The sequence below is a fragment of the Ranitomeya imitator genome, chromosome 2 (assembly GCF_032444005.1).
Source record: "Ranitomeya imitator isolate aRanImi1 chromosome 2, aRanImi1.pri, whole genome shotgun sequence".
Lineage (NCBI taxonomy): Eukaryota > Metazoa > Chordata > Amphibia > Anura > Dendrobatidae > Ranitomeya > Ranitomeya imitator.
Window position 1 is genome coordinate 71,992,720 of NC_091283.1, and position 26,594 is coordinate 72,019,313.

A 26,594-nucleotide genomic window follows, 5' to 3' on the forward strand; every position below is an offset into this window, starting at 1 on the left:
CCTCTCACTTTACCTTCTTTGAACAATGACTCTTCCAGATGTCCCAAGCACTCTGAAGGGGGCTTCATCAGAGAAAATAACTTTGCAAATGTGCAGGAAATGAACTGCGGAGGACTGGGGGTAACGTTATTTTCTCTATAGCACCATCCCTTGTTTCAGTGTCTTAATATGTAGAGTGCCGTCTCTTATTACACAGCGTCCTCATGTATCACCCAAAAATGGCATGCATAAGTGATAAATGGCACTCATGCGAGCTGACGCTCCATTAATTGTCTATGGGATTGATGTAGATAACTGAATACAACACTCCGATGTTTCCATCAGTTCCATAGACCATAAATGGAGCAGAAGTGTGCATAGATTCTGCCTGCAGCCGGGCGGAGTGGGTTGGAGACCCCCACTTTAGTCATCTTTGGGGGTTCCAGCAATGGGGCCACCAGGAATCAGATATTCTTCACCTACCCATAGGCTCGGTGATGAAGTAATTTATGCACAAAACCTTTAAATGGTGGTCAGGATGGGATAATACTAAGCAGCCACCCCTTACTGACTGTTAGGTATTGTGCATCCCCCACATACTTCATAGCATTATGGCTTTTGCATGCTGCTGGGAATTGGTGTGCGATACGACCCTTTGTGTTAGTGATCGGATATGAAGCCTTTCTGTCATTTTACATTAATTTGTACAATTTCCTGTAATTTGAAGTGAGTCACAGTAATATTATATAGGAAATCTTAGTGTTCTGCTCCTTAAAGGGGTTATCCGGGACATTGCTTCCTTTTTTGTACATTACTGGCAGGCAGTGGCTAACTATCTGCCTGTTTTTCCCAGCTTTCTTGGCAATTCCCTGGTTTCATTTGACCTCATGCCAACAGAGCAGCTCTTCCTCTTCTGCTCTGCTCCATTGACGGCGCATCATTACTGACATTACGCTTATTGACAGCTGGCTCCCTGCAGTTAGGCAGCGGGGAGCCGGCTGTCAGTTAGCATGATGTAAGTAGTGACTCCTATCCACAGAGCAGAGCGGAAGAGAAGTAGCTGCTCGGTTGATGAGATGTCACCAGATGCAGGAGAATCGCTGGCAAGAATGGTCCGTGCCAGACCAGATCATTACAGGGCAGAACAGGTAGGTAGTTAGCAACAACCTGCTAGTAAGTACTTAGTCCCTTACAAAAAATAATAAATGAACAACGTTTCAGATAACCCCTTTAACAGTAGCTCAGCAACACTAAGCCAAGGCATATATCCGTTGGAATGGTGCCGGCACCAGAGATTAGTATAGGTGTTTTACAAGGACATAGTGATTGAGAAAGTGTTGTCCGAATAGTGCACATCCCCACTAAGGTACTGTGGTGACATTTCCTGAAAAGGAAGAGCCCTCAGCACAAACCCTTGTAACAAGCCATCCACTAATAGTACTATAGTCAACTTGCAAGCAGAAAACTTTTTTTTTTTTGCAAGTAAATTAAAAGATTAAAAACGCAACAGCAGAAATGTAACCAAGAATTTTATATACTTTATTAAAAGATCAAAAAATAAACAACAATATAGAAGTAACATACTAAAATGAGTAGCATTATGCACGGTTCTAAAGCACATACAAAGCACTACAGCGATATAATCTTGCTAAAAATAGAAAAAAAATAAAAGTACATCCTGTTGGTAACAGTTGAGGGAATGATCTTTATTACATTCTAGAGTTGAGAAACAGATCTGAGCTGTCTGAATCCAAGGCTGAGTGTCAGTAGTAAGGTAGTAGCCGATTCTGCTGCGCGCACAGTACACAGTATTACACCGGCGTCCGGTATTAGGACACCTAGACCCAACCATATAGGCTGCGTGCCGTGTGGTCTACCATAGCTACCCACAGTCTGGGCAGCTTCTTAGAGGTTTCTAAAAGGGTCCAAGAGTTTTATATCTGTGCATTACTTAAAAGATATCTGCCGGTGTTACATTTACCCACCGTTGATGTGGAATTATGTCCATATATATCCATGTAATTAGTATTTTGTCTAAAATTGGATTATGAAAACAATTTGATCTTAAGGTGGCCACAAATATGAAATATGATGCTTCTAAAAATGCTCATTTGCAACCATCTGTCTTTGGAATAAAGGATCAGGCATATTGACATCCAACATGCCTTGTTTTTCTATTTTTCTTCTAACGCAACATTTACCAGATGGGATATGTTTTTGGATAGTTTTGCTAAAATCTGTAAGTTCAGCCAATTTGTATAGCCATATTAAAGGGAACCTCTGGACAGCACAGGACAGAGAAGGAGAAGCTGAGCCGGCGGATATATAGGTTTGTGGGAAAGGATTCAGCATAAATTATATTTTATTCATTGATAGCGCTGGTGTCTGCATGTATGAGTCCAGTGGGCGGTCTGACTAGTGATTGACAGTTATCTGTGCATGCAAAGTCATACAGGGAAGACTGTCACTCACTGATAGGACCGCCCACTGGACTCCAACAAGCACCAGGGATTCCAATGAATGTTTTACTGAAACAAAAATGTCTATCAATCTGGTCACCTCCTCCTGCTCTATAACATCCTGCCTGCAGATCAGATACCATTTTCAATGTGACAGGTTCCCTTTAAAGTGGTTATCCAGGACTATATTAATTTTTTTTACTGTGGGCCCAAGAACTAACAGGGAGGTAGATGCTAACTACTGCACAGTGCAGATTTCTGCCTACACAGAGTGATCACTGACCGCTCCTGCCGGCAATTCTGTATGTTCATTCATCTGAAGTCACGTTGACAGATCAGCAGCTTCTCTTCTTCCGCTCAGCTCTGCTGACAGGGTGTGACTGCTGATGTCACGCTGACAGCCGGCTCCCCACTGCGTAACTGCAGGATGTCACACCCCATCAACAGAGCGCCCCGGAAGAAGGTCTACTCTGTTGACTTGGAGCAGCTGAATCGCCGACAGGAACAGTCAGTGACCTTTCTGAGTCGGAGCTGGGCAGAAGAGGCAGGTAGTTGATAACTAGTTAGTAACCATCTGCCTGATAGTTTTTTTTTTATCTTACAGTAGAAAATAATTTAACCTTGGTTAACCCCTTTAATGATTAGAAATTAAAGGGTAAATTCCAACATCAGTTTATGCAGCACAATATGTATATAAAACTTTGGGACCCCCATCTCCATAGACTAACTGCTCAGCTAAAATGTTGTTTTCCTCTATGAACCCTGATGCAAGCCAAACCTACTGATGATGACCACTATCCAGCGTCCAGACCTTACCACTGGTCTGACGTAATAGAGTGCACCTATCGTGCCATTCTTTAATAAGCTTCCACTGGGAAAAAACGCGCGTCGGTGGTTTGTATGCAAGTACCGTACTTTATAGCATCTCTGGCAGATTTGGAACTAGATTATTAGACTACTTACAATATGGTTTCAACAGTTGCTCATTTTACAGATGCAATTATATGATTTAGTAGAGTCTCATCACTACATGCCGTCTTACGAACGCTCCCGATAACAATAGGTTTAGTCATCCCCTCATCTGCTAAATTACAAGGAGCCATGGCAACAAATGGCTCCGATCTCTACATTACAGCCGTTTCTCACGTACAGTAGAACTTGTGTCAGGTTATTTCATTCTGTTGGGTGTGACAATAAGAAATTAAAAAAGAAAAAAAAAATTATAATTGAAGCTGAATTTTCACATACGTATATGAGGTCTCTGCAACTTTTGAAGCAGAAATAGACAATATTTCAAGATATGGAGAGAAGCACAGTGAAGACCGCCAGGAAAGGAGAAAGGGGGCTGCTTTTCAATGCATACAATGCTAATAGTGCAAAACGATTGTCATATGGTTGGGGTGGGGGTGGAGGAATGCAATTCGTCACAACTGCAATATATCTTTCAGGCTAATAAGGAAAATACTTGCCTGGATGTAAATCTATATCTTGGCATTAAGTGCCAGACCATATCCAAATGTAGAGACAAAAAACAATTGGAGAATTAAACTTTTTCTTGCATAGATTTCAGTTTCACATGACAAATACCGACAGCCATGTTTGGAGAGATGTCTTACTGGACCAGTTGCCCACGTACGCTGCGGGGCTGCCATTTTTGAGTGTGAAGTAGCATTGGTGCTAAAGCCGCTTATACACGGATTTTGGTGGTCTGAAGCAATAATCACCAAGAGTTTGAAGAAATGTATGAAAAACATATGCTGCTCCATCTTTGCGAATTCCATAATGAGCCATTTTCAAGCATCTATATTAGCTGCTTCACTACTTTTAGATTGATGCCTATCCTTAGGATCAGATTGGTGAGACAACAAGCACCCCCGCTGATTAGCTGTTCGCAGTGCCGGAAGCTGCTGGATGTTAGCAGTTGCAGAGCTAAATAGCACAGCTCCATCAAGTGTAGTGATCACTGCCAAGTACTGTAGATTCTGCCCTATCATTAGGATATTAGCTGACCCACTACTTTTATATTGATGATCTATTCTAAAGATCAGACCGGGGGGGATCCAACAACCAGCACCTCCACTGTTAAGCTGTTTGCAGTGCCGTCAGATGTGAGTAGTTGCAGAGCTGAATAGCACAGCTCTATAAACTGTAGTGGCCACTGTCGAGTACTGCAGAATCAGCAGTCTTTAGATATTAGGTGCTCCACTACTTTTACACTGATGATCTATTCTAAGGATCAGACCGGTGGGATCCAACAACCAGCACCTCCACTGTTTAGCTGTTTGCAGTGCCGTCAGATGTTAGCATTTGCAGAGCTGAATAGCACAGCTCCATAAACTGTAGTGGCCACTGTCGAGTACTGCAGAATCAGCAGTCTTTAGATATTAGGTGCTCCACTACTTTTACACTGATGATCTATTCTAAGGATCAGACCGGTGGGATCCAACAACCAGCACCTCCACTGTTTAGCTATTCGCAGTGCCAGCAGATGTTAGCAGTTGTGGCCTGAATAGCACAGCTCTATAAACTGTAGTTCCCCCTGCTGAGTACTGCAGAACCAGTCCTATCTTTAGGATATTAGCTGCTACACTACTATTATACTGATGGTCTATTCTAAGGACCAAATTGTTGGGGTCCCACAACCAGCACCTCTAATGCTTAGCTGTTCACAGTGAATGCAGTGAATGCTAGCAGTTGCAGAACTGAATAGCACAGCTCCATCACTTGTAGTGGCCACTGCTGAGCACTGCAGATGCAGCCCTATCTTTAGGATAGGTAATAAAAGTAGTGAAGCGACCCTCTAATGTATTAGGTAATTATTCATAATGGAGTTTCCTTACATAGTTCAAATCTGCTGTGTGATTTCCTGGTCACACCGTGCTGGTCTTCAAGGCTCTTACAAATGTCCACCTAGAAAGTGGTTGGGCAGGGAGATACCAGCAGCCGAGACAAAACTACAAAAAGGAAAATATATTTTGAATGAAAAACAGTTTCTGGTAGATTTACAATGTACAGGCAATTCTATTTTCCTTGATAGGACAGCAGCATTGATTAAAAGGCTGGTAACGGTCTTCACGTGTCTGCTCTGCCATGTTCTACATCAAGGCATCAGTAGAACAAGAACCACATTCTGGAGAAGAGTTCTAAGTGCTTCCATATATGATCCGCCAAAAAGGAGCCGGGTCACTGGATGTGTGCAGTCAGACATGGTTAAAGTTGTCTGGAAGTCATTTACACATCCCACGGAAAGATCCATTGTCCAACTGCTGCCACCATCTTTGTATGGGTGCATTTCTTTATACTTATTGGGTCTCAATGTTTGTCCTAGATCTTCAGTATGGCCATGAAGGCAAATCATAAAATTCTTTGCTTGAAGGTACCAATAGGGGAGCAGGAGCTTATGACATGCTGTTTATACACTGCACTCAATAAATCAGTATGTAGTAAGCTCTCCTAGATGTACCTACAGGTGGTCAAATGTTTTAGCTCTAGGATATAAGGGCTGAGCTCACGCTAAGTTTTAGGAGTGTTACCATTCGACTAATTAGCAAATTGTACAACTGATTTCATGACATTGAAGCTTCAGGACCGAAATTCAACATTTATGAAATGAGCCCCCATCTAATATATGACTTTGTGTGTTCGCCTCTGTGGCAAATTGGACATTGGAGAAAATATGTTCAAATTAGTATGAAAAAGGCAACGTTGATGCATGCAACAGGCAACCATTTTTGCTCTGGTGTGCTCTCCTGATGAAGCACATACTAGCGCGAAACAGCTGTTGCCTGTGTCGTGTACATAGTATGTATGTATTTAGTGTTGCCTCCCATAAGTTTTATTTTTTCATGTTTCTGGTGAGTGTCACCTTTTTTTCTAAAGCTTTTCTGTTGACTGGACACCACCATAAAGGAGTGCCTTTAAAAGAAGAAGAAGCTTGCTTACGTAGTCGCCAGCCCATATGTTGTACTTTGTTTACTATGGAACTTTGGACCCCCAGTGTTAAAACCAAAACACAAACAAAAAGGCAAATGTGAACGGAGTATTATAGAGGAGTTCTATTGATCAATAAATCACGTATCATAAAAACTACAAATATCAACCCTCGCGAGATGCATATTTCATGTGTAACCCTAACGATGGCTCGACCTTGAGGTCTTCTCCAGAATGAGGATACTCATTTCACAGAATGCTCTATGCTGCAAATTGGAGTTTACCAGTGCTGAATATTAGGCTATGGCAACCTACAAAGCTTTTGCAATAGCAAAGCAACATCATGCTTTTTGGATTTTTTTTTTAAATTTTTATAGCAAAATGCCGTCTCTTCAAAGCTTTATTTATACCTATCTCTTTTACAAACTTTTCCTGTGTTTTTCTTATGGACTTTTTATATTCAAAATATGTTCCAAGTTTTTTTTTTTTTTTTCATTTTATCTTATTTTTTCCATTCTTGGACTATGTACATAAGTGCAAAAAAGGTGTGTCTCACACATTCGTACACTACTGAATCAGTTTAACTGCAGCATATTTGTATCTTCAACACTGTTGAAGCAGCATATCATGCTTAGGGAGGAGAAAGAAGAAACATAAGAAAGACCATCACTGCCCCATAGCCTGTGAGCATGGACATAATGAACGCATTACACTTCAACCATATCATCTTCAAACCAACTATCGACAGAAAATGATCTTTGACCCATCGGAAGATCCAGAGCTGCTGGAACTAGGATTGAGATCTTAACATCTCCATATCTTGACTACATCTTCAACATATCAACCATAGGTTACTGGAAGTGCAGTTCATGAACGGTAAGAGATTCAGACCTCCATAGTAGGGGGGAAGTATCATCCCTGTACTCCAGCTGTCCTTAAATCTCTGATAAAACAATGGTTTGAATCACCAAATTCCTCACTCCCAACTTCTCAAAGATACTTGATATTAGTTTCTCAAAAGCCCACTTGGTTCCTCAATGCTTTTGTTCTTCTATAGCTCCTGAACTTAATCTATGGAATCTAACATCAACATATCAACTTATCTAGCTTCCTTTTGGCATTTCATACCATCATGCCACTGCCCAAATATCAATTCACTAAATTTGACAATCAAGATGACATACGGTATCTTCCATCTTCGAAAGCCTACATTTCATAAACACTAGACGAGTAGAAGCCAACAAATGGTCCTCAAGCAGGTTTGATGCTTCAAGTACACGCATGACGGGACCTGTAATTCTGTAGAAGTTGGGAAGCCACAAATTGCTTTATCCTACTTTAGACTATGAAATGAACCATAGAAAGTCATATTGGGATTACTTAGGAATACATCATACTGCAGCATATGTTGTGTAGGGCTGGGGAAAGAGATTTGTAACATGAAATGCAGCTTGGAGGTCATTCCACACTTTTTTACAGACTTTGCTTATATAAATTAGTATTAAAATATCCCAGCAGTTTATATTTCCTTTTATTTATTTATTTTTTAAAACATTTTGTAGGCAGAACTCTTTTTTTTGGAAAGTGAGTGTGCGTACTATAGACATGAAATGGGTTTAAGGCCTGTTAAAAATATACCTCACTCTCTTCTCTCGAAATACTGTGGGGAGGGGGTAAACCATAAGTACACGACGGTTCCTCACTTAGCTCTTATACAGTACAGTATGAAATAGCTTCACTGGGAAAGGACATAAAACCAATACCTCTACATATTTTTTATGAAGGTACAACTTATGATGAAGATAGTGTTCAATGGTGAACAACTGAGGTTTTATTGAAATCCAGAACACTTGATGAAAAACCTTCATCAATGTTGGTCAACTCTTCTACTGGTCAACATAAACTAATAGCATCCTCCACTGTGTGACTGTACATTTGTATAACCAGTGTTCTATAACAGAACTTCTAACTTCAGCCGAAATATTTTACTACATCCTGCTAGTCTCTAGACTTGCAATTAACCATGTTTCTTCACATGGCCAAGTCAACCTCCGATGTTCCAGTGATATAAAATGTCTTGGCCTCTGCTAGTCAAAAAGTACCACATGCAGGAATTCTATATTTAGGGTCAGTTGGTTTCTTTAGCATGCTTGAAGATAATGATTGACTAGATGAATGTAGATGTTTTGTCCACAGTCTCTATTGGCTTAAACACAAATTGATTTGCTTACCCTTCCCAGGTCTCCGACACACTGCCCCATCCTGATTGGCTGCATTGGTGACATCATGTTGACAATGCAGCAGCCAGTCACTGAGCTCAGTCACACGGGCCGTTTACACCTGCAGAGCTGTTGAGCTCAGTGATTGGCGGCAGCGCTGTCTAACTGCAGCCAAAACAGAGGTGGAACAGTGATGGAGACACAGGGCTGGACTCCGGCAAGGTAAGATATAGCACTTTTTTTTATTCTAAAGGCTAATTAAGCCTGTGGACAAACATTTTCTAAAAAGGGACAACCCCTTTAATTTGGCTAAAGGGTATATCAAATATTCAGCACTGGCCGAAAATTCAAATTCCTAATCCTGCAGTGGTTTGGATGGATCCAAAATGTACAAACTTGCAAATGGTTATCGGAATCTTAAAGGAGTGTTCTCAAGTTTACAATTTCTACGCTATCCATGGGATAGGTGATAACTTTCCGATCACTGGAGGTCTGATCACCATGGCCACCACCAATCCCGAGAATAGGGAACAGAGGGTGATCACATGGGCTGTCTCTCCATTCATTCATAGGGCTCGTGCAGATGACCGATATTTTGGTCTGAGCGCGATCTGACAAAACATCGGATCGCACTCAGACCAATGTTATACAGTAACATATGGTGCACCTACTCACCGAGCCTGAACAAGGAAAAAAAATAATTGCAGCATGTCAGAGTTGGATCAGATTGTCGGATCGCACTTGGCCATGTAAGTCAATGAGTCTGTGGGAAACATCAGACTGCACACAGATGACATATGCAGTTTAATATTCATGGACTGACAAAATGGAGAAGATGGAGACTTTTTTTTCCCATCTTCTCCTCATCTGAGAAAATCGGCTCACACTATATTCAGAGTTTCATCAAAATATAATTTGCATAACTGACCCAATACTATCGAACGAGAGAAAATTCACTAGTGTGTCCCTAGCCTTAATGGAAGTGCCGGAGAGGGAGGCACTTGGATGATCGTCAACGCTCCTTCTAGAATGAATGGAGAGGCACTTCGCATTATAGACCTCCGAGCTTCTTGGGATTGCTAAAGACCACTGAGGTCGGACCTCCAGAGATCGAAAAGTTATCCTCTATCCTTTGGATAGGGGATAACTTTCAAACATCCCAATAAAGTAAATTCTAACTTCAATGATTATAAACTGTACGGTTATCCACCTCATACCGATACTCTGTCCGTATTCTACATGTGAAAATTTAGCAATGTGTACAAAAGGTAGCCATGTTGTAGTCTCTTGTTGCCATTGCAACTAAATATAATAACACAACAATGAATCTATCATTGTAGGCATTCACATCCAAATATTCTTGTATTCTGCATATGATGCTATAAAGCAATTATAATCTTCATCATGCTTCATTATGGAGACAGTTAGTACTAAACTAAGTAAATTATGGCATGTATGTGCGAAAATGTCACCTAAAAGTTTCTCCTTCGAATTCATTAGTTACTAAAATATTTGAAACTGATGATGAAACAGAACTTCTTTCAGAATGTATGTGCTATGATTTATCATGTCGATGACCAACAGTAATGTAGCTGTATACTTAATATAGTTTGTATATTTACACGGAAATCATAAAAGGGCCACGGCCGCCACAGTCTGCGCTGACGTAGAGGTACAGCTTATTTGTGAATTGGCGCAGACTGTAGCAACGAGGTCTTCAGATTTGATAAACCCACTATATAAATAGATTTCTCTCCCATGCGTCACACTGGATGTCGCGGGCTTATATGTTTTTAGTGGTTTTGAAATATTACTTTTGGTTTTCTTTAGGATCTAGGTGTTATTCTTCAGGAATTCTGACTTGTCCATGGGAATTTGAGGTGTATGCATCGTATCTGCTTGTCGTAAGGCTTCCTAGTGAGTGGCACATCAGTACATCGTTCAGCTCTTCTTGACTACTAAAATATTCCACAAAATTCAGTTTTGTATTGCACAGTTGAAAGGACCATTGAAAGCTGATTAGATTCATACGGGAAAGAGACAAAGGTCATTTGGGCATGAAATTATTAAAGGGCACTAGAGCCGGTGCAAATCGATCTGCATGCCCCATTCTATCGGCCACAGACCGCTGTAATCGGAGAGGGAGCACCGCCTCTTACTTGACGGCATCTGCGGCTCATCTCTTAATTAATTCGACGTTACATGCTGGTCACGACTCAATGATGACATCAAGCTTAAATCAAAACAAGAGCCGCGGATGTGCACGTGTAGGTAAAGACCTGTCAATCCAGGACAGAAGGCGGGGAGAAGTCTCTGGGGACCCGCCTGTCCGACTATTCTCCAGTGTGGCCCAGTCCTTGATGGCTTCTCTTCACCTTATTCCCTGGATTGACGGGTCTCTGCCTATATGCGCATGTTGGCAGACACCTGCCAATCCAGAGCAATAGGGGTGGGGAAGACGCCAGTGACCCACCTGACAGAATAGTCTGCCATGGCTTGGTCCTCAGTGGCTTTTAAAGTATGTTTTTCTCTGAAAATTCAGTTTCAGAGTTAAACATTCCTGGCCGAGTTCACACAGCCAGCATCTGATACATGCTGCCCCTGGATGGAGCATCAGGTATCAGCTGTCAGGTTTTCTTTAAACAATTTTAATTTCTCGAAATAGGGCACTCCGGTTAATTTTATGTTGTTGTTCTTTCCCCTTTTAACTTGTCCATATATTGGCCAATATCTATTTGACCATTGGCTGTATCTCCCAACATCACCATAAACATGCATGGTCAGCTTGGCCAAACAGGCATGCTTCTTGTTTTATGTCTGCGGTGCAGAAGTAAATAACCTGCCGACACATCTTCTTTGGAAAAAAGGATTAGGCATGATGAAATTCAATATGCCTGATCCTTCACTTGACATATGTGATTGGGGATCAGTCCAAAGTCCTGTTCAAATTAGGTGATTGACTGATCTTGGCCAGTTCAGTCTGACATCCTCCGTGGTGGACTCACATATTGCCTTTATAGATGGCTGTTCTGGTCATCAGTCAGTAATGGAAAGGAAGAGAGATGGAAATTATACCTGCACATGTAATGGGGTGTATTAAAAGTGGGAGTTATGGACACGGGGAGCTAGATTGGATTTACTTGTTGGACTAGACCCATCCCGAACATCTGGATTACCAGTGCTAAAAATTCAGCTTCCATAGAATTTAGGGTACGTGTATCGGGTGGTTAAACGCCAAACAAAAGTTCTCGTGGAAGTTTGGCCATATAGGTTAAAATATTGATCTAATAGTTAATGCTGGAAATGTGACATTAGAATTATTATTTCGGAGGCGAATTGTTGCTCAAATGCAACGTTGGGATTATATCTGAGCACCATTTACAAAGGTGAATGGAACAAAAACCTTTAAAAATGAGTAGGATACATCTGTAGATACAAGTCATTTGTGGGATCCTTTAAGACATCATATGATTAAGACAGAAAAGTCAGTCGTATATTTGGACTAAATTGTAACAAAATGCAGAAAACCAAAATATATCTCATATAACACTTCAAAAACAAAAAAAAAGCGCAGAACGCGCGTAAAACCCCTTCAGAAAGAAGAAAACTGAAATTATCCCACAAGTTCACTATTAACATTTATTTAAATTCTAGAAAAAAAAATTAGTAAGGATTTTTTATTTTATTTTAAAGACTCCAGTTTCTTAATTCGTCTTTACACTAGTATGTTTTATTTGTATTTTTTTTTTTCTTAAAGTCTATACTAAAATATTGGTGCAAGTAAAAATCAATTTACAAAAACAAAAGTATAACATGGCTGATTATGAAATCATATTTCACAAGTGAGAAAAAAACACTGTACTTATTTTTTTTTATTATTTTATATATTTTTTTTTTCATTCACTCCCTTACACCTACCTACATTATCATTCAAAAGAAAATAATCTAAACGTCTAGGACCCTAACACGTTAAGCGTATAAAAACTTTCCCTCCTATAGACCCGTTACATCCACGTTTCAGCGTCGTTGCATATTATTTGCATAAGGCTGATTGAAATGGACTAACAGAAATAGCTTTGGATAAATAAAAGGAAAAAATTACGGAAGGAGAAAAAAGATGTTTCTTCTTTTCTAGAAAACCCAGTCATCCCAGGAGGAGGCCATTTTGAAGTCTAAAGCCAACATTCACCGAAAAAGCACATCACGTCACTAGGAACGGGTGACAACACTGTGAAATAAGGCACTCCAGTGATGTTACTGGTTCTTAATGAACTCACACACATAACTCCTCAAAATTATTTTTTAGAACTCCCAGAATGGCTTCCTCTGGTTTTTGGAGATGATGGGACACTTTGAGATTTTTTTTTCATCTTTGAGTATTAAAACCTATGAGTTTATTTAGAGTCACTAATAGCGTGACTGTTAAAAAAAAGGAAATAAGATCATTTTCAGGACACTTAGAGTCTGATGACATTTTTTTCTAGGAACACAAAAAAGTATGAGCCATTGCACAACACAGAATATAGTGCTACCGCATTTAGATTTTTTTTTCTTTAATTTGGAGAGATATATAGAACTATTTATGTTTTGTAGGGATTGTCTGGTTTAGAATTTCCATTTTTTAATACCCTACTAATTGACTGAGTTAATGGATTGATATTACCCAACAAGGAAAGACACTATAGAGAAACCCAACAAGGAAAGACACTATAGAGAGCACCTCTCTCCTGCAAAAAACGTGCGTTACACAGACAGCACACTGATCTAATTAGGAAGTGTGTAATGCCTCATTTCTCCAGTAGAGGTTCTGTAGAGGAACCCAACAGTTGTCATAGAGTTTCCCCAGATGACATCTGATCCCTAATGATCAGCTTAAAGTCAAGGAGCGGTCTACCAATTAAAAAAAACCTGAATATTCCAAATCAGACAATTCCTTTAAGTTTTAGCCAAGTAAAACATATTTAGCTTTGCATGAAATGAGAAAAATTGCATTTTGTTTTTACATCTGAGGGTTTCAATAAATTAAAATTTTCTTCCTATTCTTCTGAGTTCTAAAATTGATATAACATGGCATAAAAGTAGCCGCTGTTCATATCTTCAGAATCATAGAAATAGATACAATATTAGGATTAAAACAGAAGAAGGTGGCCATAGATGTAAAGATAATTCGAACAATCTCACCAGGATTAGGCTTCTGAAGCGATAATCTCTTCATGTCTTTGGTGATAATTTGATTGTGTTGGGCAACGTAATTCTGTAAAATTGTAAATTTTATAATAAAAAAAATAGTTTCCAAATTTTTCAGGTGGATTACTGCTCAAACACGACTGATAGTGCAAGTGTAGCAGAAAGTTTTGGTATGTTGGGTGGAAGGGTGAGAACTTCTAGAGTCAATGATTAGTCTTTACATCTATGCCTATCATTACCCATCTGTTCCGTCCTAGTACAATAATGTGAACCTAATAATAAAAGATCAATTTTATCAAATTTTTATGTATAGATTGCTAGATTTGGGATAGACCAAGTACCATGATCATATTCCGGTCACTTGACCAATGTCGGCCAACTGGTCTACCTTGGATGCATTCTCCACAGGCAAGTCTGGATCTTCACAAGTAACATAAAAATCCTGAGATCCCTATGCAGGACAGATCCAAGGAAGTTCCTTGCATAGAACAAAGGACCCCATTAAGGTGCTGGGCTTTCGCCAACTAGGTCCGATGGGTTTATTGTTTGTTTCTCCCTCTATGCCTTTTCCATGAATCTTTGGCCAATTTCCCAACTCTTTAGGGAGGAGAATCCTTAGGTTCCCCACCTCTTTACGGAGGAGAGTCCACAGGTTTCCCACCTCTTTAGGGAGGAGAATCCACACGTTACCCACCTCTTTAGGGAGGAGAATCCTTAGGTTCCCCACCTCTTTAGGGAGAAGAATCCTTAGGTTCCCCACCTCTTTAGGGAGGAGAATCCTTAGGTTCCCCACCTCTTTAGGGAGGAGAGTCCACAGGTTCCCTACCTCTTTAGGGAGGAGAGTCCACAGGTTTCCCACCTCTTTAGGGAGGAGAATACTTAGGTTCCTCACCTCTTTAGGGAGGAGAGTCCACAGGTTCCCTACCTCTTTAGGGAGGAGAGTCCACAGGTTTCCCACCTCTTTAGGGAGGAGGGTCCACAGGTTTCCCACCTCTTTAGGGAGGAGAATCCTTGGGTTCCCCACCTCTTTAGGGAGGAGAGTCCACAGGTTCCCTACCTCTTTAGGGAGGAGAGTCCACAGGTTTCCTACCTCTTTAGGGAGGAGAGTCCACAGGTTTCCCACGTCTTTAGGGAGGAGAATCCTTGGGTTCCCCACCTCTTTAGGGAGGAGAGTCCACAGGTTCCTTTGTCCCATTGAGGAAGAAAAATGGATACTGAACCTCCTCCCTCAGAGGCTCCATTGCAGTGGTCTATTTCTATGGCATGTTGGCCCTTGATCCATGGAAGACATGATCAATAGTATGTAAGCCCCTTTTAGTTAGAAAGAGCGTCAAAATAGTCATGATTGTGCATAAGGGAGCCAAAAAAAGTGACAATAAGTATTTGGTAGCGTGGTGCTATCTGCAATAAGGTTTCATTATTTAGGCAGACCCATAATGTATGTTGGCGGCTGTGCAATAATGGGGGTCCATGTATCAATAGTGTCAGTAGATGACATAAAATAAAGTGTTGTACAATGAATGGGCTACTGAATTGATACATTTGCTTGGTAAATTGATATTAATGTAGCAATATATTGGTAATTATGGCATATACTCTAAGAAGTGTTACAAATATATTCATTAACATGGTTAGAGTAGATTAGGTTTTTGGTCACCCCAACTTAATATAGGGGCAGAGACCCTGATTCCAGCGATGTATCACTTACTGGGCTGCTTGCTGTCATTTTGATAAAAAGTTTTCTCTGCTAAAGATCTAGCAGTTCTCCGAATGCTGAGCTCTGTATAACCCCGCCCACACCACTGATTGGCAGCGTTCATTGTACAATGCTCATAGGCAGAAAGCTACCAATCAGTGGCGGGGGCGGGGTTATACAGAGCTGATGAATATGGAGGACTACACGGCAGCAGGTTTGCTAGCCTTGAAGTGACAATCTTCTGCTGATAAAAACAGTGATTTTGTCCAAACTACTTTAAGTAGCCCAGTAAGTGATAAATCACTGGAGTCAGGGTCTCTGTCTCTACATCATGCTCCTGTCAGATAAGGTGGCAAAAACCTAGTGAAGGAGTCCCTTGAAATCAATGGCAATTGGCCGACATACAAGGCTAAATATTTCTCAATTGGCCAAAACGGGGAAGATTGGAAACCGAATGTTGATGTCAGTTTTGAGAGGTACTTTTTACCAAAAAAGGGTGAATGCCGATTAATAATATTAGCAATTAAAGCCGTTTGTTCACTAAGCAGAAAGAGTAATGTATTTTTTTTAACAATCAAAATCTACCATTCACTGCAGGTGGTTAAAAGGACCCTCGAAAGGATTTTAAGAATAAACCCCCTATATGTTTACATTCTATATACATCTCTCAGATGTTTAAAAATATATGTATATATTTATACATAAAAAAAGGATTACAATAAGGTGTCAGAATATACAAAAGAAAAAGAAAAAAAAGAAACTATTTAGCACTGAAAGTTCCATCATTACTTCTATATCCATAAAGCCATAGACCTTGTGAATGTATCAGATCTGGTTCAGTCACATATCTCAACCAATGAGGCACTGGCACGCGCTGTGCAAAATTCATTCAGGCGACGCAAATAGTTTTTAACAAAAAGGTAAAATAAAATTAAAAAAAAAAAAATTAAAAACAACACTCTCGTTAGTCCACATGTTACATTAAGTGTGGCAGTATTCTGGAAAACAGGAACCAAAGTGGTTAGAGATCCACTGCTCAAAATCAAGTGCAACTCGTTTGTGTCTATGTAACGACCATTTCTTAAAGCTATATCATCTACCATAGTTCTTTTACCACTTCATAGAAGAAGGTTATTTTGTCAGCTGGACGTCTGGCTGGCAGGTATGGGTGGACCAAGCCACCGGCCCTATGTACCAGAGCCAAAAATGCGTCCATTAATCTATAAGTCATTGATAACGATTCACTTTGATAGGACTACCCTATACAGGGGGCAGGTATAAATAATAAGTGCTAAACAGACCACACCGGTGGGCTACGACACAGTCATCAAAATATTACAAATTAGCGTAATTTAGATATGGAATGAATGTGTACAGAGAGGCAACATCACCACAATCTGCTACCATGATTAACCTTGTTCCAAAATTTCTGTTTCTTTAAAATTATTGATGTAACCTACTGCTATTGTTCCTTAGTACGTCATTTTCCATTTTTTTTTTGGCTTCCTTCTAATCTCAGTTGTTAACGTATTGTTTCTTTAAGTTTTATAATGAAAGTAATACATATTTCTTTCTTAAATGTATTACTTTTTAAAACATTGGTCATTTTTTTTTCCCCATATGATCTGTATTACAAAAGAAAGTTTCACGTCGGCCACTGGAGCTGTTTCAAACTCAAACTTTCTCTTCTTTCAAGAAATTCACATGCACATTAGCAGCAACAGGATAACGAACCCATCTTTTGTATTGAAGCGTCTAATGAGCGTGTGCAGAGGTCTTTACGAAGGGAAAAAGCAGGATCAGCCGTAACATCACTTTTTGTGAATGGCGGATCCTGTGTCATAGGATGTGTATAGGGGCGTTAGCTGTCATTGCAATACTGCCTCTGATGACAATGAGGCTGCGGTCACACTAGCAGTATCTGGTCAGTATTTTACATCAGTATTTGTAAGCCAAAACCAGGAGTGGGTGATAAATACAGAAGTGGTGCATATGTTTCTATTATACTTTTCCTCTAATTGCTCCACTCCTGGTTTTGGCTACAAATACTGATGTAAAATACTGACCAAATACTGATAGTGTGACGGCAGCCTGAGACTCCTGAAAAAGCTTTACTAAAGAACAGAAAATATGAGTCTTAAATGGCTCCAGGGACCATGTAAAAAATCATAAGATTTCATTTTTTTTTTAAATTACAAAGACAGGTTTTTTTTTAAATTTTTTAAAACACAAAAACCTGATTTAGACAATAGGTCAATTACTTATTGAAAATTACCGTTATGTCATTTTCTACAGTTAAAACTCTTACTGTAATTTTAAAAAAGTGGAAGTAGTGTCTTTTGGTTGACAAAACCCTGTAAATATATATATATATATATATATATATATATATATATATATATATATATATATATATATATAGTATATGCAGTATATATATATATATATATACACGGTATATATATATATATATATATATATATATACAGTTCTGGAAAAAATTAAGAGACCACTGCAAAATGTTCAGTTTGGCAGACTTTTCTCATTATAGGTATATTTTTGAGTAAAATGTAAATTGTTCTATTATTCTATAAACTTCTGACAACATGTCTCCGAAGTTCCAAGCAATTAATTTTGTATTTTTTTCCTAACAAATAAGAATGGTCAAAATTAAAAAATAAACCCAGTGCTTTCAAATAATGAAAAAAAAAAAAAACAAGTTCATAATCATTTAGAAACAACAATACTAATGTTTTAACTCGGGAAGAGTTCAGGAATCAATATTTTGTGGAATAACCATGATTTTTAATTACAGCTTTCATGCGTCTTGGCATGCTTTCCACCAGTCTTTCACACGGATTCTGGTGCAAAAATGTAAGCAGTTCTTCTTTGTTTGATGGCTTGTGACTATCCATCATCCTCTTCATTACATTCCAGAGCTTTTCAGTAGGGTTCAGGTTTTGATGTGATGGTCTCTTAATTTTTTCCAGAGCTGTATATATACATATATTTATTAAGATTTTTTTTTTAAGTGAGTCATTCTTGTGTTATTTTGAGAAACAAAAATGGAATAAAATTATGATTTTACAATCTTGGGAAAAAAAAAAACATTATTTTGAGCCAGTTTCATAAGGACCTTGTTTAAGAACCACTTTGTCCCTGTTTGGCATAATACTAAGAATATGACAAAACAACAACAATGCATGTAATTATTAATCACAATGCAAAAAAAAAAAAAAAAGATGGTCTTGAGTATACTTCTCATAATGATACAGGCGTAAAAATGAAAAATCGACTACAATGTAAACAAAACAGTTAAGATAACACTTTAAAAATGTGAATCCACCAATAATATGCAGCAAAACAAGCTTCGGCAGGGTGCACTCACCTAACATGGTGCACGCAGAATGATTACATGTGTTAAAAGTAAATGGGTTACAAAAGTCTAGTATAGTATCCTACGTGTATAACCGCTTTCAGAGAGCAATGTTGACTTTAATGCTTTTTTTTTTTTCATAGTGCCGTTTTCAGACATTCCCATAATTTTTTTTTCTCTTTTTTTTTGGTTAACATGTAGACTGCAGCAGGCTTACTGTCGAGGTGGTCGAGGACGCCAGTAATGGATATTTACAGAAAGGCCATGTGTAACTTCCCACCGATAAATTCTGGTACTCCACAATTCTGCTGTTCAGAATTTCAACATGGCCTACTAGAGACGGAAGAAAAAACAAAGACGGGGAGTTATAACAGTGAGGAACACACGGATCGGACTTATTAAACGCTAAAACAACATCTAGGCAAATGGCAAAGAATAATTGATATTTAGGAAATTCTACATTAAAAATCCCCCCCCCCCCATCTAGCTAGTATGTATTGCCAATAAGGACGATAACGTTGGGGAAATTAAATTCTGCAAAGCCGTCTGTCCTCTTTTTGCTGTTAGCAGATTATAAACTACCATTTACGGCAGCATGAATAGAGCGAGGTGAGCAAAGAGTGTCACCAAGGCCGTGATCACATCAAGACAGGCCTTCTGGATAATATTGGCACTGGGAGGGCAGCCCTACCTGGAATATTACCAATAATGTAGTATCTAAACCAGGATTACATGTCCACAATATATGGAATAAAGGTGAGCTTCTCCTTAAAGAGGACATGTCACTGGCCAGAAATATCTTCTGTTTTTAACCTGGTGTAAATATTACGTTTCTCCTAAACCCGACGTTGGGTATTTATTGTTCTGGCACCTCTCCGTTCCCAAGATATCGCCCCCATTTCAATTTACATAAACCCAGTCCTGTTGGCCAAGGTGGTGTGGTCCTCACAGAGAAGTTGATGAGCATGCCAACTTGGCTAACAAGTCTAGATTTTTATACAGGGAAGAGGGGGCCATATCTCGGGACTAAAGAGGTGCAGGAACAAAAGACAAACAGTGTCAGATTCGGAAGAACACAGGCTATTAGACTAGGTAAAAATGACGTGTCACGGGTCCTCTTGAAAGGAGTCAATGTTATAGCTGCATGTGAACAGTGAAATTAGGTTTGGAAGCAATGGATTCTCTCAACAACAATTTAAAGTTTAAAGTTTTACTTTTTTGTCTTTTGATAGGTTTTAAGACTGCTGTCCTGAATATTATTTTAACTTTTTAAGTAGGAATTATTATATTAAAATAGAAATATATCAATGTACACTCAATAAAGGTTATATTTTTATTGAAAAAAAAACACAACTATTATCATTGCTATTGTTGCCATCTTCCCTTTTTATCCCTAGTCAATTCTTTACCCTATCTACTAACTTCATTGCTGCTTTCTTATCTCCTACGTAAATAACTGTATTTTATTTTCCCAGCTCATCAGGGGGATCTACTACTAAGAGACTACTCTTCAGGTCCCTGCAGCAGCCACTACATAGTGTTTAGAGCTCTGCTGTTCAGCTACGGTTAATTTCAGTTTATATCTGGCCATTAATACAGATAATCTATAGGGTGTCAGGTGTGTCAGACCACTAAGATCAGATTTTGATGACCTTTCTTAAGCACAACTCCTTTTGATTAAGAGAGAGAGATTAAGTTCATCCACATTGTTATTTTGTGTTAAATGGGAGACCAATATCTGTAGTTTAAATTAGAAACTTATGCAACTTACTAATATAGTTCAAGTCTGAATGCTGCGCTTATTTCAGTTACAACTTGTGATATTATGCCCAGGCAGGTCTTCTAGGCCTGTATTTATCACTAGGCACTTGAGGACCAGTGCCTAGGGCGGCGGGTTGTGAGGGGAGGCACTTGAGGACCAGTGCCTAGGGTGGCGGATTGTGAGGGGTGGCACTTGAGGACCAGTGCCTAGGGCAGCAGGTTGTGAGGGGAGGCACATGAGGACCAGTGCCTAGGGCGGCGGGTTGTGAGGGGTGGCACTTTAGGACCAGTGCCTAGGGTGGCAGGTTGTGAGGGATGGCACTTGAGGACCAGTGCCTAGGGCAGCGGATTGTGAGGGGTGGCACTTGAGGACCAGTGCCTAGGGCGGCGGATAGTGAAGGGTGGCACTTTAGGACCAGTGCCTAGGGCGGCAGGTTGTGAGGGGTTGCACTTGAGGACCAGTTCCTAGGGTGGCGGGTTGTGAGGGGTGACACTTGAAGACCAGTGCCTATGGTGGTGGGTTGCGAGGGGTGGCACTTGAGGACCAGTGCCTAGGGCTGTGGCTTGTGAGGGGTGACACTTGAGGACCAGTGCCTAGGGCGGCGGGTTGTGAGGGGTGACACTTGAGGACCAGTGCCTAGGGTGGCAGGTTGTGAGGGGTGGCTCCCAAGGTCTTGTTTTATCTCTAAATTAGAAAGGTTCCTGTTGTAGCAGATGGGTCACACTCATATGCCCATAGCAGCTGCAGCCAACAGGTGGGGAGAGCAAGACAAGAGCATTACTATGATTGGTGGAACAGCTGCCCACTGACTGCTAGCCACCAATCAGAGCACAGAACGCAGGCAGCAGCGCAGAAGCACAAGCATGGCTGAAGCGTATGGAAGAATGCTACAACTTTTTGGCCAGTCATTTATGGTTAGATCTCTTTGCACTGTCTGTTTACCAGGGGCAGACGAGTGACCACTCTGTACTGGATGGTGTCGCACTGTGGGATCAGGGGGAAAATGCTCTCTCTTAATGCATTGAGGAAGGACTGAGAGACGCATGCACTGATTGGTGGAAGTAAGATCTATAAATCAGAGCAAAGAACACAGACATCATAGATGCATCACTTTGGAAGAATCTTCATCTGTCTTGCATCTTCCTTGCCGATGCATCTATATTTTGGCATGAGTACTATGCACTCACAGTTGGCATATTGTATTGACCCTGTTTGGGTGGTGGGTGTGTATGATGATGAGCGTAGGGGAGCCCTCTCCAGTGGTGGCCAGTGGCGGTGCATGATGATCAGGGGAAGAGTAAAGAGACTGTGCTCAGAGGCAGCAGTGTGTAATGAGGTCGGAAGGATGGCGCTACTCTACTGGATGGCATTGGCATACTGGGTTGTGTGTGTGGTCATCAGCTTCATGGCGGCTGGTAGTAGTGGAGTGGTGGGAAGAGCTGGATATGAGCATTGTCAGAGTGCTGCTCCTCGACCAATTAGAGCAAAGAGCAGCGAACCGACACACCTCCGAAGAACCGCTGAGGAGTGAGGAAGTAATTGTGGCCGTTCTGGTGCTCCTGCATCATCAGCATCACTTCTCTGCCTCTCCATGAATATTTTGTGTTTGTGCACCATTGCCCACAGCACAATATATATAATTCTAGGAAATAATAAGTATTGCCTAACATTAAAAAGGCAATTGTGTAATTTTTGCTTCAGTTTCTCAAGTGAGGGGAAGTGGAAAAGAAACAAACATAAAGCCTAGTTGAATAAAGTTTCTAAAAATAAAAAAGGAAAAATACTAAAAAGAAACACACAAAAAAAACAAAACACACAAGTTACAGGGAGGTACCAATACGACAATAACAAATAAGATAAGAGGTTGTCTGGCCAGAATAAAACCTTGCCTGGAAACAAGATGTTTAAATAAAATGAGAAATTTATCAATTCTCATCCATTGCCAGTCACCTACAGTATATCCAACCTTGGCTGCTTGAGGATCTGCATCCTTGGGGAAGTAGTGGAGGATCGAGGACCTTTCAGACTTGAAATATTGTAATAAGTTGCATAATGACACACATATCTTGTCTTGCTTTTTCGCTGTGTGTTAATGTATTGCATTTTTTTTGTCATCTACGTATTTTCCTAGCAGGGCTTTGCTGACTTTAGAGAGACGACAAGAAGTGCAAGGGAAGCTTCAATGGGGAAATTAAGTAACTTTTGGGAGTGTCTTTTCTCTAGGTGGAGAACGGATTCGGCATGTTGCAATCCATGGTCACTTTTCACAATTTCTGCCATATGCTGACTCTATGGCTGTCTTACACAGATTAGCTCATCCATTGCTGTCAGAATCAATACATTCACCCAAGATTTGTTTAATGTGTATGTCCAACGTAAAGGGAATCTCTCAGGTCTGATAACACTATTGACAAATAGGTAAAGGGTTATACTTCAGGCTAATATAGATGCCTGGGCACGGTACTGCAGGTGCGGCACGTCAACTTTATTTTTTCCCGGAGCTGCCAGCTTTCAGTCATGCACACATACCAGTGTGATTTCAGTCATTGTTCACCAAACAGAGAGCAGCGGCTGTAACCATGCCAGGGCACTGACTGACAACCTGCTCTGCACTGATACACTGTAGAGTCAGCTGTGTGGTGAGTGATGACTGCAATCGCATGACTGACAGCCGGCTTTGCACCGACACACTGTAGAGACGGCTGTGTGGTGAGTGATGGCTGCAATCGCATAACTGAAAGCCGGCGGCTCCCGGTAGGAATAAAGCTCATTTTCTCCTGGGTGTCCCACTTTCAATACTGCGTCCAGGTACCTACCTAACACTAATAGCCTACAGATTGACCCTACATCTGCAGATTAATAGCGTTGTCGAACCTGACAGGTTTCCTTTAAGAGAATCAGTACATTGTGTACTAAAAGTAACATATGGTATTGGCCCTGATGCAGAGTTCCCTTTACAAAAAACTGCAGGGAAATATTCCAAAATGGAATAACGTAGCTCAGTTTTGTAACATTTCAATTTTTTGAAGAGCCTAGTGTGCATCTATTTTCACGTTACCGTCCCTTTAACGCCATTAGAAATGGAACCTTACGTCTATGACACATTACATCTATGCAAGTTCTAGGAGATGCATGAAATTCCTTTACCAATATAAATCTCTCTAGCTCCTAATCTTGTAATAATACACTTTCTTAGTAGAATATACAAAAAAAGACCCTTGAGACCAAACATGGACTAAAAAAATCTCTCGATAAACACATCTACATTTTCGCATAGTTTGCATTCTGGATATCGAACTCTACAAAGAAAACCTCGGATTTCACATATTCGATAACAAATTAGTTTAAAAAAAAAATGAAACAAAAAATCTAGAAAACTGGTCCATCTTTAACACGGAAAGCAACACAAAAGGAACATATTATGGAAGCAACGATCTAAAAAAAAAAGCAAAAAAAAAAAAAAGCATATAAACCTGTTGCAACCTTGAAGCCAATTATTGCAATGGTAAGAGCAGTGCAGAATAAACCCCTAGAAGCTGCGTTATCTGATCCTAAGAAATCAAAGCCTGACCTCAAAAAGGATCCATCGTCAGATATAACGAGAATAAAAGCTCTGTACCGGAGCGCTAGGTCATTAATCGTATGAGTGGTCCCATCAAATGCTTTCATATATAAGAAATCAGTTAATACGTTAATGTTAAGATGAAAACAAACTTACTGTTCTATTGGTAAGATCTGTGATACATACATGCTGTTATTCAGTTCATCTAGTGAAAATTGGGACATCTACAGTGGAAAAGATTTCAAATTAAAAGTTTTTTCCTGGAGAGAATGCTCTTTATGATTGCCGTAAATGGTGGTGAATGGAAAACTGGGTCTGTGAGCAACAAGTCACAGCCGCGTGTTTCCTGCGGGACGGGTTCTAGGTAATGGAACCAGGCAAGCATTTATTTGGCTTGTGCATGAGTTCTAAGTCAACCCTGCGTTGATCTGTAGGTTAGGTCGGGGTCTATTTGCTAAGGCGGTACTTGCTATGTACGGCGCAGGTCCCGTCTGCTGGTACTTTGCTCTATACCTCGTCCATTAAGTGACATCTGATAATACGCTATGGAAAACAAGGGGGCCATTATCATCTTGCTTTATGTACATAAGGAGGAATGTCATCGGTTATATGTAGACAATTTTCAGAGCAATAAAAGACATTTAGACCAGGGTTACAGAATAGATAGAGTTGCATGATGGGCAATTTATAAAATTCCAATATACATATTAGCTATAGACCTTGTTCAAACAGTGCAGGTTTTGGTGCAGTTTCTGCCTGTATACAGTGATGAGTGAATGTGCTCGGATAACGTGTTAGCCAGGCATGCTCGGATGTTATCCAAGTATCTTGGGTGCGGATAATATGCTTGAGTCCCTGCGGCTGCATGATTCGCGGCTGTTAGGCTAGGTTCACATTGCGTTAGGGCAATCCGTTAAGCGCATAGCGCTAGCGGATTGCGCTAACGCAATGTTTATTTAGGGTCCGCGTTCGCCGTCCCCGCTAGCGCAGATCCCCGATCTGCGCTAGCGAGGGACGGACCTCGGACGCACCTCGGACACTGCAAGCAGCGTCCGAGGTCCGTCACAAAAGAACGGCACCTTGCTAGCGCGTGCCGAAAATGACATGCGCTAGCGATGCGCTACAGGCACAAATCACATTGCTGTCAATGGGTGCGCTAACGGACCCGTTGCACGGCGTTAATTGCGACATTTTTGCCGTGCAACGCAGTCCGTTAGCGTTAACCCATTAACGCAATGTGAACCTAGCCTTAGAAAGCTGCCTCACATGCATGGATGGTCTGTTTGTTAGGTAATCCCTGCATGTGTTGGGGCTGTCTAACAGCCAGGAGACATGCAGCCGCAGGGTCTCGGACATGTTATCCGAGCACGCCGAAGTCACTCGGTTAGCACCCGAGCATGCTTGGATACCACGCTATCCGAACACGTTCGCTCATCACTACCTGTATATTGTTTATGGTTTACTAAAAAAAAACAAATCTGCAATAATTAGCAAAAGCTGATCGAGGGCTCTTGCGCTCATCAGGAACTATACATAGGGCAAAACATAATGTGAACTGGGCTAAATTATGGAGCATTGTATGGACTGGATACACTTCTTAGCCGATATCAGCACTGCGCATGGGATGTGCAGCCTCTAAATGCGTCACCATTCACTGACAGCAAAAATAGTGAGGATTTGAAAGCAAATATAGTAGAATTTTTCATTTATACAAACACTAGATGGAGGCCCGATGCTATCGCATTGGGAGGGCGTTAATTTCACGATGGGGGAAGGCTGTGCAGTGTTGAGAATCTCCCCCCATGTGTTTAAAATTTGTCTGTGTCTGACCGTGTACAGAACATACAACAGTTCCTGGGCAGGGGAGGAAGCAAAAGACAATACTGACATTACAGCAGGGGATCGCAGAGGATACATGTTGTGAGGTAAAATATTGTTTAAAAACAGTCAGTGAAATATTTTACCTCACAAAATGAATCCTCTGTTATCCCCTGCTGTAATGTCAGTGTTGTCTTTTGCTTTCTCCCCTGCCCACGAGCTGTGGTATGTTCTGTACACGGTCAGACAGACAATTTTAAACACATGAGGGGGGGAGAGATTTGCGGAATTTGCGCAGGTGCAGTAAATCAGACTGCCGCCATCTTTGTGCTGACAGATAGCGGCGGTCACATTAAAACTGTGCATGTGGTTCTCCTGTACAAAGATGGCGGCGGTCAGTGAATCATTCGGCTGATCCCAGCGGCGGCGTATTCACGACGGTGTTCCACTGGTGGTATCGTGCAAGAGGCTGCGTACGGCGTATACAGTGTGTGGGTCTGTGGTACGTACGGCATACACAGAGTTTGTGTGTGTATATGTGGTGCGTATGGTGTATACAGTGCAGTGTGTGTAAATGTGTGTGTGTGTGGTGTGTGTGTGCGCGTG

The 26,594-nt window shown here is 40.7% G+C and overlaps 1 protein-coding gene and 1 long non-coding RNA gene across 10 annotated transcripts in view; both read right to left on the reverse strand.

The window, feature by feature from the left end:
- Positions 1-1,497: 1,497 nt before the first annotated feature.
- Positions 1,498-17,851, reverse strand: LOC138661935 (uncharacterized). The gene is made up of 2 exons (XR_011317984.1): positions 9,268-17,851; positions 1,498-9,187 (listed from the first exon to the last, which is right to left on the reverse strand). It is a non-coding gene; the product is annotated as an uncharacterized lncRNA (long non-coding RNA).
- A 1,093-nt stretch (positions 17,852-18,944) lies between these two features.
- MBNL3 (muscleblind like splicing regulator 3) overlaps positions 18,945-26,594 on the reverse strand; it is a 193,373-nt gene continuing 185,723 nt past the window's right edge. For 5 of the 9 annotated variants that reach the window (XM_069746949.1, XM_069746951.1, XM_069746950.1 and 2 more), the window contains one exon: positions 18,945-19,179. In XM_069746949.1, coding sequence (XP_069603050.1) covers positions 19,037-19,179 — 143 coding nt within the window. In that variant the 3' untranslated portion in view covers positions 18,945-19,036. Of the gene's footprint in view, positions 19,180-24,326; positions 24,395-26,594 lie in introns of all 9 variants that reach the window. The other 4 variants (XM_069746946.1, XM_069746952.1, XM_069746945.1 and 1 more) reach the window with 1 other exon arrangement.